Below are 15,281 nucleotides of genomic sequence, written 5' to 3'. Positions count from 1 at the left end.
CAAGGGGTTGAATTTTTGTTTGAAGGGGAGGATTTAAGCACACAAAAGTCACCCCCACCTGCTGCCTGAGCTGATACAGTCCAGGATTAGCTTTACCAAATATATAACCTGACCCCTGAATATAGTGCTTCTATCATTGTTGAGGAACATGCTGGGGGATTCCACAAATCAAAAGCGTACTTCAGGTACGCCTTGCAGAATGATATGCACAAATCCCAAGGAATGCTGGGAAGGGAGAAGGTTTCCAACATAAAAACAAATATTATTTTATGTTAATGCATTCCTTTCTTCTTCATTGTGATCCAGTTTGCAAGGTACATCTTAATGTTCCTATTTGTTAGGAAATCTTGTTTATAAACATTTCATAGAAATTATCATCATTTCTTGTTTCCCCATTTTTCAGTTCAGTTATGGTGTCCATGCAACCTCCTTTTGTATTCCTGATTACATTGGTACAATTTTCTCATAGACTCCAGGAGCAAAATAGCTGCTTTTCCGAATCTGTAAAATAGAATAAATGTTATCTCAGACTTGCTGCTCCTTCAGGCTTGACATTACCTGACACTGACAGAAAAAGATGTGCCTTATTTCTATAGATGTTTCCAGGTATTCTGAGATATATAGACCTGACCTTTGTGTGATGCTCTCTCCCTCTCTCTTCTCTGCTGATTATAATGAGTGATGGCACCAGCACTTGTGGTTCTCTCTCTCGGAAAATGACCTTGTCCTCCTCACAGTGGTTGGCGGCATTACAAAACCAGTGCCATTCTCTTAAACATGTCTCAACTAGGGGCTCAGGTCTAGGGGTGACCCATTAGAACAGATGTGGCTTTTAATCCACACAAAAATGGACCTACCTACAAGGGAGAGTTGATTAAATTACCAATGACCACCACATTAAACTAGGAGCACTAATAATGCTGCAAGGAAATTCCTTTTGTCTTCTGCAATTGCTCTGCAGATAGCTGAAGAAATGTCAGGCAAACCCTGAGACACCACCCCTGATTTGAACAAGTGCCTACATTCCCCAAGCTGATGTGCCAGGCTAATCTATTGGTGCAGTGGCATCACTAGAGTTTGTGTTCCCTGGTGCAGGAGGACAGCGCGTCACCCTTATGATGGACCTCCTCCCATGCAGCCCCAGGTAATGGTGTGGTGATGTACCATCGCTCTCACCCCTTCTTTTTTGGGGGCTATACCTTTTGACAGAATACAGATATTTCAACAAAGATTGTTTCATTGCATTCTGCATGGGATTACACATCAATTGATATATAACATGATGGTATTATTCAAAAATACCAAGATTTTAAAAATTTTGGCAATTAGTGGTGCCATCCCCCTGTACGCATCATCCGGTGCAGCCCACATCCCTACACCCCCTGCATTGTATTGGTGCTGTTTGTATTGCCAAGAATGTAGTATAACCAAAACCACTCAACATTTCATAAAATTTTTAATTTCTTTTGATTTATTCCCCAAAGCCCATCAGGGTTGTAACTATGGTACTTACCACCTTTCGCAAAAGATAGAGTGTAATTAACAGGCTGTAGCCAAATAATCCAGAACCTATGGCTACTACAATCCAAAGATAAAGGAGTGTGTCTGGACATGGCTCCGAATCTGAAACAAAAAAGTTGGATTATCATTTTCAGGAACATGTAACCAATCCTATTTCTTCCCCTCCAGTTTTCCGAAGTACTAAGGCTAAGTACTAGTACTAAGGCTGAGATTCTAGGCACACTTGCCTGGGAGAGTAAGCCCCAGTGAACATGGGGAAGGCTTACTTCTGATTAAATAGGCATAAAATTATGCTTATAAGCGCATCATATTCTCAAGTAACATTATAAAAAATAGTTTAGGGAAATGATAGAAAGCAAGGTTGTCCCTAGTTTTTGAGGGAATAATTTGCTAGGGAAATGGTACTTGCAGAGGCAACTCAGGAAAAAAAAGAAGTGAATTCTCAGAAATGAGGACTATATTGGCATCAGCCAGTCTGTATGGTCATTAGTTTTGATGATTTATTTGGCAGCAAGTGCTCAAAGTGCTCCAGTAGAAGGCAACACACCAAAAATCCCTTGGACCAACAATAACAATCCAAACCAAAAAAATTATTCCTCTGCACCACTTTGGAGGCTTCCTCCTTCTTTATTTGCTGCTGTTTGTGTATTGACCCCCTTTTTTTGCTACTTTAAGGAGCAAACCAGTTTTGGGAGGGGTGCTTATCTAGCCTTGCTCCCCTGTAGTACAACCACTTGGGGTTACCAACAAAGAAGTATCCTCATCTCATATTTGCTACAGATCATGCTGCTGTTCATAGCCTATCTGCAGCAACTTAGCTGCAGCTGTGCAAGAAATATCTTGGCAGCTGTACCACCTCCATATGTAGTCAGGAGTTCCACCAAACTCAGTGACAGTGTGGTTTGGGAAGCAACTGAGAGGAGAGGAGAGGAGAATGCAGGGGTTACATTGTACCTGGGCCGAAGGTCAAAAGGGGAGCCTGAGCGCCAAAGGGAGCCAAAAATGGGGGCCCGGGAGCCAAAGTCACATTTGAAGGGACAAGGGAAGGAAAAGATACTTGCACCCCCTGATAAAATTCCTCTCAGTGGCTCTGGCAAGATCTGATGTGTGTTACGTAATGGAGATGGGCTGTAATGGAGATGGGCTCAAGCATTTCCCCCTCCTCTCTCCTCTTTTGTACTCATAAGAAGAGTGAAAGCTGTGACTTTGAAGCAGTGAACCACAATTCTATGCTATGTATCAATTGATGGAGCTGTGATTGAGAAACAAACCAAGATCTGAAACCACAGTTCCATCCTGGGTTGTTTTATTTGGTGGTTGTTTGACTACAGTTCCCAGAGTCCATACATAACTGGTGGGAATCATGGCTTTATTGTAGTTTCTTGTTGAAATATGCAAATATCATGGAGTCTGTTTTGGAGAGAGTATGAAAGATGCCTTTGATCTGCAACAGTCAGTGGTTGGTCTTACAGTTGCCAGAGCTTCCACAATTCATAGGGACCCATAAAACTGCCTGAGAAGCTCAAGGCCTCCCCACTGTGCCTTTTCCATTCTAGCCAAGTTCTGGGGCAGGCCACCTAACTCCCAAATGATAGATCAGATACAGATGCTTATAAGTTGGTAGCTTCTGGCAAGAGCGGTAGGTTTTGGGGACAATGTGCTAAAAGGAACTAAGCAAGTTGATATCTGAACTGCAGGATCAAATTGATACTCTGTTTTATTGGTGGGTTCCTTTTTTAAGCATCTGTAATCATTCTGATGGTATGAAATAATAAGTTGTCTTTGCTCACCAATGACATAGAGCTGGGTTCCGCTTCCTGTGACCTGGTAATAGGGTGGTGGGTAAATCCGCTCTATCTTGCAAAGGTAGAGACCAGCATCAGTTGACTGCAGCCCCCTGAGGGTGAGATTGACACTGTTGTGGCTGGGATGGACTTGACATTGGCTAGGATCTTTGGTGGTGAGGGGCTCATACTCAGTAGTAAAGGGTGAAGCGCAGATCCTGATAGACTGATTGCCCATCTGCTTAAGTAAACTTATCCGAAATTCCTTTGCGTTCCCAGCATACTTGTATTCACACACAAAGTGTGCAGCCTCTTGTTGTTTTGCCATTATGAATGCTGGCTGGGTCACTTCCATGACTATAGCGAAACACAGAACATCATGATAAATAAACACACTGGGGCACTGAGTTCTTCAGCTAGTAGAAGTTTCTCAAGTAAAACAGGGCATGAATCCAACATGTTTCCAATGGATAAATGTAATAAAGTACAATAATACATAATAGCGTTCTAGGTTATGCGCAGGAAATTGTTTTATGTATTTCTGTACTAATTTGTTATATGTTATATAAACATATATAAGCAAAAATATAGTATGTTTCAATTGTTATATAAATTTATCAGTTACCTTTCCAACCTTTCCACCAAGACTCAAAAATAATTATTATGGCAAGTGTCACATTCCATGAGATGGGATGCTAACCCACAAGCATATCTGCAATTCATATTGAAACATCTTTAGAAACCTATGGATATTTTGGCAACTCTTTTGGAAGAAACAGAGGTTCCTGATATGAAAAATTAACTGTATTTGCAGTTCAGTCTGTACTAAACCATACTACAGACAATTCATCCTTTTACAGCCAAATTATATGCAAGCGTACTCAGAAGGAAGCTCCATTGTGTTCAGTGGGACATACTCCCAGCTAACTATGTATAGAATTGCATTCTTACTCTGCTCCAGTTGTATTAGTTAAAAATTTGCTTCTAGCTTCATTGTACAATTTCGGTATTTATCTTAAAACCCTAAACAATCTGAGAGCCAATTATCTTAAGGATCACTTTGTTCCATACAATCCTTCTCAAGCCTTGGAATCAACTGCAGGGCCTTTTTGATGGTAGGACTGCACTTAAGGGATTTCAATTTTTAAATTGACATTTTTCAATGTTAAATTTTAAGTTACTATTTTTTCTTTTAATTCGTTGTTTAATTATATACTATGTGTTTATATACTTATATATATAATATCTATAAAAGTATTTTATAATAAAATAATACTTTAATAATAAAATAATTTTATTTTAAATACTTTTATTTATAAAAGAATACATTATATATAAATTGTATATAATAAATTATACAGTGCATATAAATATATAATTATGACATATAATATATAGTATTTTATAAATAATATTTTGTTATATTATTTGTATATAATTATATGTATTGTCATCCTTTGTTGATTATCTTGACATTTTTAATTAAAAGTGAAGTATAAATAAATACATATATAGATGCACAGATGGATACATAAAGATTTAATAAGAGCCCCTAGTTGCCTACTTGCCAATGCATTTCTTATGTCTTTCCTACACCATTATTCCACACAGAAAGAGTCTGCAAGTCCTTGATCTTTCTTATCTACCTACCTTTGGTGATGCCAGTAGCTACACTGAAAAAGACAGTGGAGATAAAAAGTGAAATCATCTCACAGTCAGTCAGCAGTAGGATTGATGTAGCTTCCCAGTGCTTTTTCTGAGTCCAAGGCAAGCTGGGAACAAACCAGATGTATACTCACAACTGCAGAAGAACAAGTGGATGCTTTTTCAGGATACAGGGCCTTGGTGTTATAAGGAATGCTGAAGTGTTGCAGCAAAGCAACCATTTAACAAAGAAAAATGCTAGTCAATTTGAAACATGTCTTTAACTTGGCTATAGAGTGTGAAAAGATTATCTGATAGTGTCAGTGTTGTTTCATTTCCTTTGAAGTCATCTTGAACTTTCCGTTACGGCAGTCGGAAGTGTATGTAATATATATTGCGTTCTTGTTGTTTTAATTAATAATCAAATTATTGTCAACCCGCACTGTTAAGGGTTTGTGTGTCTGTGTGTTTATTCTGTTGGTAATTTCCACCACACCCAGTCTGAACTCTTTGCCTCCCTTTCTGTACACTTTTCTGTACTCATGTGTTTATGTACATTGCATAAGAAGTTTTTAAAAGCTCCTAAGTAATCTATACTTGTTTACTCAGAAAGTACATGTACAGAAAAAAGTACTCACAACTGCATGTATATAAGACTGTAATCTAATTATTTTAGGCAACTACACAGTGACAACTTTTGGATGTAAATGCCTAAAACACAGTCTTAGGTGTATTATATCCACCAGTGAATTTGCTCTTTGAGGGCAATTTAAGGGTCAAAATGAAGGCATGCTAGGCTAAAACTTACAGTCCGTTAAGAATGACTTCACATATTGCATGAGTTGTCCATGGTCTATGGTGCCATCATGTCTGAGATGGCTACATGTGCGAGTTTCATAACTGGACAGACGTGGGAAGCTGTTTCAAACATGATATTGTACTTCCTTATCTGTAAAGCTCTGCTGGATCAGGCCAAAGGCCTGACTTGTCCAACATCCTGTTTCTCACAGTGGCCCACCAGGTACTTTTGGGAAGCCAAATTCATAAGGGATACTTCTGCAATTGCTCTGCTGCAAGTGGTATTGAGAGGCATACTGCCACTAGATTTGGAGGGAGCATATAGTTGTCCTAATTAGTAGCCACTGGTGGACCTGTCCTCCATGAATTTGTCCAATCTCCTTTCACAGCCATTCATGCTAACGGTCATCACCATGTCTTGTGGCAATAAATTCCAAAGGCTAATTATGTGCTGTGTGAAGAAATAGCTTTTTTGGCCTGTCCTAAATTTGCTGCCAGTCACTTTCAATGCATGAGCCTGGTTCTGGTACAGTGAAAGAGAGAGAAAAGCTGGTTTCTGTCCTCTCTTTCCCTATCATGCATAATCTTACAACTCTCGGTCATGACCACCCATAATTGCCTTTTTTCCTAGCTCAACAGCTCCAAATGCTGCAACCTTACCTTATAAGGAAAGCGTTTTGGCCTTCCAATCATTTTGGTTTCCCTCTTTTGCACGTTTTCCAGCCCAAAAAGTCATTCTTCATGGAGGGCAGCGTGAACAGCATCCAGATATTAAAAATGTGGCCATACCATAGTTTTGTATGGAGGCAATACACTACAGCAAAGCTATTCAAACTGGGGCGTTGTGACACCCCAGCCTGACAGCCCTGGCCTCTGCCCCCTTAAGGGGCGGGGGCAGAGGGAAGGCTGCGACATGATCCCCAGGATTGCTTCGCTAAAGGGGGCTGCAGGGATTGGGATGTACTCACCAGTCCCTGTAGCAGCCTGTTGGGGGGTGTGGGGAGCCCTGCGTGAGCGTCTGCAGGGCTTTGCAACCTTCTAAAAGTGAAAGCGGAGAGATTACGCTCCACTTCTGGTTTTATGGAGGAGGAGCATGATCGCTCCGCTTTCACTTTTAGAGGACCGGGGAGCTCTGCAGATGCTCACACAGGGCTCCCTGCACCCCCAACAGGCTGCTTCAGGGACTGGTGAGTACATCCCAGTCCCTGCAGCCCCCCTTAGCAACATGATCCTGGAGATCGTGTCGCAGCATTCCCCCCGCTGCCTCCCTCTGCTCCCCTGCAAGGACTTACTGCAGTCCTCAAACTCCCTGAGAGTTTGAAAACCGCTGCACTACAGGTTGAGCCTATTTATACGCAGATTTTCCATCCACAAATCTGGCTCAGCGAGAGTCCCCTGGACCTGCATTGAGTCAGACGTGGCCCAACCTGAACCCTCCAAAGGGAACTGGAGCTCTGCTCCAGTTGCCTCCAGAGTGTTTTCTGAAGACAGCAGAGGTCATGTGCATCTGCCTGTGGCCTCTGTGGAGTTCAGAATGTCCCCAGAGCACAAAAAATGTCATTTCTGGTTTCCCTTGGACAACTGGAAGTGACTTTTTTTCCCTTATCGGGCATTCTGAGACCCGGGAAGCTGGCAGGCTTCAGAAAGCCCTATGGAGGCAACCAGAGCACAGCTTCGGTTAGCTTCAGAGGGTTTAAAGGTGCAGAAACCATGGATGTCATTATCCATGGTTTTCAGCATCCATGAGGGGTCTGAGAACAGATCCTTTGCAGTTATCAAGGCATCACCTGTATTAGCAATCTTATTCTTTAATCCTTTCCAAATGACCCCTGTCATGAATTTTTTTTTTCTTCACTACTGCTGCACATTGGGACAACGTTTTCATTGAGCCATCCAGCCATGACCAAGATCTCTCTCTTGGTTTGTCACTGAGAGTTCAAACCCCATCACTATGTATGCAAATTTGGGATTTTTTTACCCCAGCATACCTCATTTTAGGCTTGTAGATATTGACATTTGCCTTCTGGTTGCCTAGTCACCCAATCTGGAGAGACCCTTTTGAAGCTCAGCACAATCTGTTTTGGTATATAGAAATTCTGCAAACCCCTGGTCTTCTGAGGAATGATTGGTAGTGCAGGAGCAGGGATTGGCACAGTTTATGCCTTGAAGATGTCTTCAAGATGCCTGTTGTCTTCGATGGCTCCACATCAGACCCCTTTGACATCCGAAGCGGTGTGAAGCAGGGCTGTGTTCTTGCACCAACCTTGTTTGGGATTTTCTTCGCTGTCCTGCTGAAGCAGGCCTTTGGAACTGCAACAGAAGGCATCTATCTCCGGACCAGATCAGACGGAAAGCTCTTCAACCTCTCCAGACAGAGAGCAAAGTCCAAAGTCCAGCTGAAATGTCTTCGTAACTTTCTCTTTGCCGACAATGCAGCTGTCACTACCCACTCTGCCAATGATCTCCAGCAGCTCATGGATCGTTTTAGCAAGGCCTGCCAAGATTTTGGACTGAGGATCAGCCTAAAGAAAACACAGCTCATGGTTCAGGATGTGGACTGCATTACAATCTCTGCGCATGAACTGGAGGTTGTCCATGTCTTTGTGTACCTTGGCTCAACGATCTCCAACACTCTTTCTCTCGATCCTGAGCTAAACAAACGCATCGGTAAAGCAGCTACCACGTTTTCCAGACTCACAAAGAGAGTCTGGTCCAACAAGAAGCTGACAGAACATACCAAGATCCAGGTCTACAGAGCTTGCGTCCTGAGTACACTTCTGTACTGCAGCGAGTCATGGACTCTCCGCTCACAACAGGAGAGGAAACTGAACGCTTTCCACATGCGCTGCCTCCGGCGCATTCTCGGCATCACCTGGCAGGACAAAGTTCCTAACAACACAGTCCTGAAACGTGCTGGAATCCCTAGCACGTATGCACTGCTGAAACAGAGACGCCTGCGTTGGCTCGGTCATGTTGTGAGAATGGATGATGATCCCAAAGGATCTCCTCTATGGAGAACTCGTGCAAGGAAAGCACCCTACAGGTAGACCACAGCTGCGATACAAGGACATCTGCAAGAGGGATCTGAGGCCTTAGGGATGGACCTCTACAAGTGGGAAACCCTGGCCTTTGAGCGGTCCGCTTGGAGGCAGGCTATGCAGCATGGCCTTTCCCAGTTTGAAGAGACACTTTGCCAGCAGTCTGAGGCAAAGAGGCAAAGAAGGAAGGCCCATAGCCAGGGAGACAGACCACGGACAGACTGCACTTGCTCCCGTTGTGGAAGGGATTGTCACTCCCGGATTGGCCTTTTCAGCCACACTAGACGTTGTGCCAGAACCACCTTTCAGAGTGCGATACCATAGTCTTTCGAGACTTAAGGTTGCCAATACAATACAAATGCCTTGAAGAAAGCCCTGGATTGTGGTGAATGTGTGGTTGCAAATTCCATTTGAGTTGAAACTCATGGATGTGACTCATGGGTGTATTTTCTTATGGAATGAATGCACATTTCATTTGGGCCTTACTCTCTCCCTCATCTCGGTTTGTGTGCCTGCCAGGGGTGTAGCTGAGGGGAAGAGTAGGACTTTTCCTACAGCAGGAGCAATAATGTCATCAGCAGGAGAGCTCAGGAACTGCCTTTGAAACTTATTTCATAAGAACCTTAGCAGGGAAGCAGCACCAAGCTCAGCAGGAAGCAACCTAAGAAATTTCCCAAGGGGTATATGTTAATGTTTAAGGATACTGTCTTCTCAAAGGGCTGCCTGGGAAACAGTATGTACCTCACATTACATTAAGACTACAATCCTATGCAAATTTACATGGGAGTAATTCTTGTGGAACACAGTGGAAGTTTTTTTTCTGAATAAACATGTCGTTGTTACAGTGATAAACTTGGGGGGGGCATCACTGCTGCCTGTTAGTCTTTTTTTTTTTTTTAAAGAGAAAGAAGGTGGCAGCTCTACCAGCTTCTCTAACTTGAAAAAAGGGGGGTGGCCCCTGTCAAAGGGGGTGGTGGCCCAGAATCACAGCCAGAGAGGCAGTGAGCTACTGCTTCTCTGGCAGCAATTCAGGACTGGGCCTCCCCCTCTTTATAAGCCGCCCCTCTGACTCTTCCCTATATAGGCGCTGACACTCTAGGCCACCCCTTTCCTCTTCTCCTATAAAGGAGGAAAGGAGGGCAGGCAGCCCAGTCTGGCCCTGAATTGATGTCAGAGAGGCAGCAGTTCCCTGCCTCTCTGGCTGTGATTCTGGGCCGTGTCTTTCATCTCCTCCAAGGAAACGAAAGATGCTGCCCAGAGAGGCATCACACCCGAGGTCTGGCATGATACCACATCGCATCTTTCATCTCTTCTGAGGAGATGGAAGATGTGCCCCAAGTGGGAGCGTGCCACTTTGGGTTGTGTCTTTCATTTCCTTGGAAGAGAGGAAGGGGGCAGCGCAAAGCAGCAGGGAATCACAGTAGGAGTAGGCTTGTACTCCCGGAGTGATTCCGAAAGCAATTGTGATGACATGGTGATGTCGCTGCAATTACTTCTGGGTCAGGGGTGAGGGCAGCAAAAAGTGGCGCCCCAGGTGCAAAGAACCCCAAGGATGCCACTGCTGGGCTAGCCCTCTAATATACCTCTTATATTTATTTGGGATGTTTTTTAATCCACTTTTCCCCTTTTTATACATTTGTTTTAAACCCATTGTAACCCACTTCAAGAGTTTGGGATGAAATGAGCTAGATCTTTAAATGAAAGTTTCAAAATGGCAGGGGAAGAAAACACTCTAATTAAGAAATTTACTGTTGATTTTTTTCTTGTGTATAGTCATTATGAAGCATGGCTGTGGGGTGTTTACATGGAGAGCTCTTGCACTTCAGAACATATCACTACACTACTTGTGCCTCTGTGTGTGTGTCTTTGTGTGTGGTTGCTGTGGGAGGGAAGAGATAAAAGAGGAATAGAGAACTGACCACTACCTAGGAGGTTGTAGACATCTACTGATGATGGCTGCAAATTGTATTGGGAACCAGATGCACACACAGGCCACTGTTCCTCTTTTCTTCACAAATTGATTTTACTGTGATATAGAACTTCCGCTGGGGGCTGGGGATAAGAATAGGCCCTCGGTTTGGCTGTACTTGTCATAAGAGGCGACTAAACAGCCACCGGGTAGATGGGACTTGTTAGCCTGGGAAGGCAGCTCATCTGAGAGAAGGAAAACTCTGATCCCAAACCTCCACTGCCTTGTGGCTACATCTAGTTATGTCTTCAGGAGTCAACCTCACTGAGTCCCTGAGGCAGTTCATGGCTGAACACAGTCACGTTCTGGCAACTCCTGTGACGCCGCTGGAACCAACCGTATTGGCCTCTGCCTTTCCATTGGACCATTTCAGCGACGTGGAGAGGGGGGATTTGCTGCATGGGTAACAGCCTATCCTCCATACCTACTTTACCCAGGCTTTGCGCACTGGAGAGGACACTCTGTTCCAGAACCACCATTCAGAGCACAATACCATAGTCTTCCAAGACTGAAGGATGCCAAATATAGAACATTTGCAGCCCAATCCTATCCAACTTTCCAGCTCCAGTATAGCCACAGTGTAGCCCCATGGTAAAGGAATACATGTTCCCATACCTTAAGAAGACCCCAGTGACTGCCCCTCCACCACAGGATGCAGTGACCACCCCATTAGCACAACTGCACCTGCACTGGAAAATTGGATAAAATTGGGCCCTTATACTCCATCTTTTCTGCCCCAATGGGAGGAGCCCGAGGCAGCTTATGACAACAAAATTAAGCAATCATAAAATAATATCAAGCCATAATAATAAATATGTAAAAGAAGAGCAGCAAAATCATAATTAAGAGCCATAGATCATAAGGTCTGTAACTCATGAAAAAATAAATTAAAACAGGAGATGGAAAAAGCAAATAAATTAAAGGCCTATGGGAGCAAAACCATCTTCACCCTCTTTGGAGCGCCAGCACAGAAGAGGCTGCCCCAAATCCCGTCCTCCTCTTTCTTCTTCCACTCACACAGCAAATGCCCTTTTTTGCTGCTCCTCCCCCTTCAGCAGAAGGGGGGCAATCTTCCTGGAGTGTCACTTGTTCAGAGAAAGCACTTCCAAGAGCTCCAGCCTCTTTATTCTCCTTTAACTTGTCTCAGTGTGTGCATGCAGAGGCACTGGGGTTCCTGGGGGATGGGAGGGAATGGGAGGGAACAACACTAAGTTTTTTCAGTCTCCTGGCCGCTGTCGTAAAATAGCTCCTCCTCTTCATCTTCATAGCCAGTTGCGACTGCAAAAGCTTAGCTGTGAAGGTGAGGAGGAAGAGCCGCTTTACACTAGCGGCCAGGAGCCTGAAGAAACTTAGCATTTTGCCCCCCTCCAGGAATGGCAGTGTGAGGAGGGCACAAAAGTGGCCAGAGTCAGGAAGGAGAAAGGGAAGAAGAGAGAACAAATATTAACAGCTGACAAATTTTTTTGTAACCAACAAGGACTTTCCCACTTCATTCTGCGGCCGGGGCTCTTGATGAACTTGTAAGGCTTTCCACAACAGACACAGCTGGAGCCTATGAGTCTTTTTTTCCCCAATACCCCTGATTTCATTTTATTCAACATACCCCTGTTCTATTTGGGGCTAGCAATGTCCCTTTCTATGATGAGGGAGTTGCCATACCCTAAATCAGCATCTCAGGTGCCAGTGGCTGGTTAGCAGACCCTCTGAGGCCTGAAGACAAATAGCACCATTCATAGGGAAACTGGGGGGAAAAAAGAGATCTGTCTGAAGGCTTGCACAGCAAAGAGTCTTGTGGCCCCTTAAAGATTAACATTTATTTTAGCATAACCTTTATAAATGTGTTAGCATATAAAGTGCCAGTTGTTTTTGCTACTACAGACTTCCCCGCCACTCCTGTGATACAGAAGACTTCAGTCATTGTAATTACTCATATCTCAGCCAATTTCATTTGTTCTTTACTTGCTTCTTGCCTCTACAGTTAGTTCGCTGTTAACTTGGAAGCATTAAGCAGGTTGTACTTCTTCTGAGATGCTGTTAGTATGATTTGTGATAGGGGACCAGTTCTTCAGAGATAGTTATCATGTTGTACTGCTTCTGAGATGCTGTTAGTATGATTTGTGATGTGGGACCAGTTCTTCAGAGTTAGTTATCAGTGGGTTGATATTTCTGTAACCATTAGGTTTATCAGCACAAATGATGCTGTTACAAGTGAACAGAATGCCAAAGTGAAAAAGGCATTCAATTACACTGAATAGGAGCACAATCCAGAGAAGTACTTGGGCTGGTGCAAGTCCCTTGTGCCAGCCAAGGAGGGTCGCAAACGTAAGGTACATTTGCGCCTCGTCATGAGTCAGCAAGACCAGTGCACAGAAGCGCGCAGGCCTGCAGAGGCTTACACAAGCCTGTGCACCTACAGAGGCACCGAGTCTTGCGTCAGCCAAGCTTGGCTGACGCAAGACTGGGCTGGATGGGAAGGATGTGGGAGGGATGCGTTTCAGGGCAGGGGGAAGGTGGGCGGTGGGTGGCCCTGGGGGCAGGCTGGGACCCAGCAGTTATGCCAGATCCCAACCCCTGTTCCCGAGGAGTTCGGAATGGCTTCAAACCACTCTGCTCTCCTCTGACTTGCGCCAAGGAGACCCATAGGGACCAGGGAGCGTTACCCAGAGAAAAGTTTCTCCTTACTTCTGGCTGAGCCACTATGGGCACCTATCCTGTACTGGATACAGTGCAAGCCTCTCGGCTTGCCTGTTCCAGCATCAGAGAGGTTTGCGGTGTCTGTTTTTTTCCTTGAGCTACATTTTCATGATTTCTCATCCTATTTGGATTTCCTCCGTGAAAACAAAGAGAACTGAAAATCCACACCTGATCCAGCCTTATCCCAAGTCAAAGTCCAGGCCTATTCACAAAAGTACTGTAAGGTGGGTGTTTTTTTCCCTGTTTTGCTACCTGAACTCCTTTTAGCTGGAGTTGTAGGGAACTTAACATGGGATCTTGTGCATGCATTGCATGTGATCTCCCATTGATCTATGACCCCTCCCTAAAAGGAGTGTGCAAAATATTGTTTTAGTTAAGCCATTCATTTTTGTTATTTAAAACAGAGTTCATTTAGTTCTTCATTTGTTAAAATCATTCACATTTCAGCTATTGTTTCATTCATTTTCATTATCCCTGCTTGTTTTTGTTTCTGATTGCTTTCAGTAGAAAACCCAGCTGCTCCTCCACTGCTTGTAACTTTGTTTCTTTGTTTCTATCCAACTGGTGCCAAATTTTCATACTTAAGGGTCTTTCTATTTCCCACTGGTTTAAATGCATGGATCTCACTTCATTGAAATCCATGGAAGATAAACATAAGAACAGCCCCACTGGATCAGGCCATAGGCCCATCTAGTCCAGCTTCCTGTATCTCACAGCGCCCCACCAAATGCCCCAGTGAGCATACCAGATAACAAGAGACCTCATCCTGGTGCCCTCCCTTTCATCTGGCATTCTGACATAGCCCATTTCTAAAATCAGGAGGTTGCACATACACATCATGGCTTGTAACCCGTATTGGATTTTTCCACCAGAAACTTATCCAATCCCCTTTTAAAGGCATCCAGGCCAGATGCCGTCACCACATCCTGTGGCAAGGAGTTCCACGCGCTGAGTAAAGAAATATTTTCTTTTGTCTGTCCTAACTCTCGCAACACTCAATTTTAGTGGATGTCCCCTGGTTCTGGTGTTATGTGAGAGTGTAAAGAGCATCTCTCTATCCACTTTATCCTTCCCATGCATAATTTTGTATGTCTCAATCATGCATCCCTCAGGCATCCCCTTTCTAGACTGAAGAGGCCCAAACGCTGGAGAATTTCCTCATAAGGAAGGTTCCCCAGCCCAGCAATCATCTTAGTCGCTCTCTTTTGCACCTTTTCCATTTCCACTATATCCTTTTTGAGATGTGGCGACCAGAAATGGACGCAATACTCCAGGTGTGGCCTTACCATCGATTTGTACAACGGCATTATAATATTAGCCGTTTTGTTCTCAATACCCTTCCTAATGATCCCAAGCATAGAATTGGCCTTCTTTACTGCCGCCGCACATTGGGTCGACACTTTCATCGACCTGTCCACCACCACCCCAAGATCTCTCTCCTGATCTGTCACAGACAGCTCAGAACCCATCAGCCTATATGTGAAGTTTTGATTTTTTGCCCCAATGTGCATGACTTTACACTTACATTGAAATGCACCTGCCATTCTGCCAGTTTGGAGAGATCTGGAGCTCCTCACAATCACTTCTGGTCTTCACCACTCGGAAAAGTTTGGTGTCGTCTGCAAACTTAGCCACCCCACTGCTCACCCCTGTCTCCAGGTCATTTATGAAGAGGTTGAAAAGCACTGGTCCCAGGACAGAGCTTTGGGGCACACCGCTTTTCACCTCTCTCCATTGTGAAAATGGCCCATTGACACCCACTCTCTGTTTCCTGATCTTCAACCAGGACCGTGAGGGACCGTGTCAAACGCCTTCTGAAAGTCCAGATATATA

General features: G+C 44.1%; 1 protein-coding gene across 1 annotated transcript; it reads right to left on the bottom strand.

Annotated features, from left to right (window-relative positions):
* Positions 1-444: 444 nt before the first annotated feature.
* Positions 445-5,013, bottom strand: CTLA4 (cytotoxic T-lymphocyte associated protein 4). The gene is made up of 4 exons (XM_066609499.1): positions 4,956-5,013; positions 3,312-3,662; positions 1,514-1,623; positions 445-501 (listed from the first exon to the last, which is right to left on the bottom strand). The coding sequence occupies exons 1-4, from the start codon at positions 5,011-5,013 to the stop codon at positions 445-447; spliced, it is 576 nt and encodes a 191-aa protein (XP_066465596.1).
* Positions 5,014-15,281: the final 10,268 nt, after the last annotated feature.

This window comes from Tiliqua scincoides, chromosome 1, assembly GCF_035046505.1.
Source record: "Tiliqua scincoides isolate rTilSci1 chromosome 1, rTilSci1.hap2, whole genome shotgun sequence".
In the NCBI taxonomy this organism is placed as follows: domain Eukaryota; kingdom Metazoa; phylum Chordata; class Lepidosauria; order Squamata; family Scincidae; genus Tiliqua; species Tiliqua scincoides.
This window is presented reverse-complemented; position numbering and strand designations above follow the sequence as displayed.

What these genes read in the sequence shown, in the direction of transcription:
- CTLA4 (XM_066609499.1), bottom strand. Translation starts at nt 5,013, where the DNA reads ATGATTTCACTTTTTATCTCCACTGTCTTTTTCAGTGTAGCTACTGGC. An exon ending in AGCTACTGGCATCACCAAAG is followed by an intron (nt 3,663 to 4,955) that starts GTAGGTAGATAA and finishes GTTTCGCTATAG; the next exon opens with TCATGGAAGTGACCCAGCCA. An exon ending in TCTATCTTTTGCGAAAGGTG is followed by an intron (nt 502 to 1,513) that starts GTAAGTACCATA and finishes TCTATTTTACAG; the next exon opens with ATTCGGAAAAGCAGCTATTT.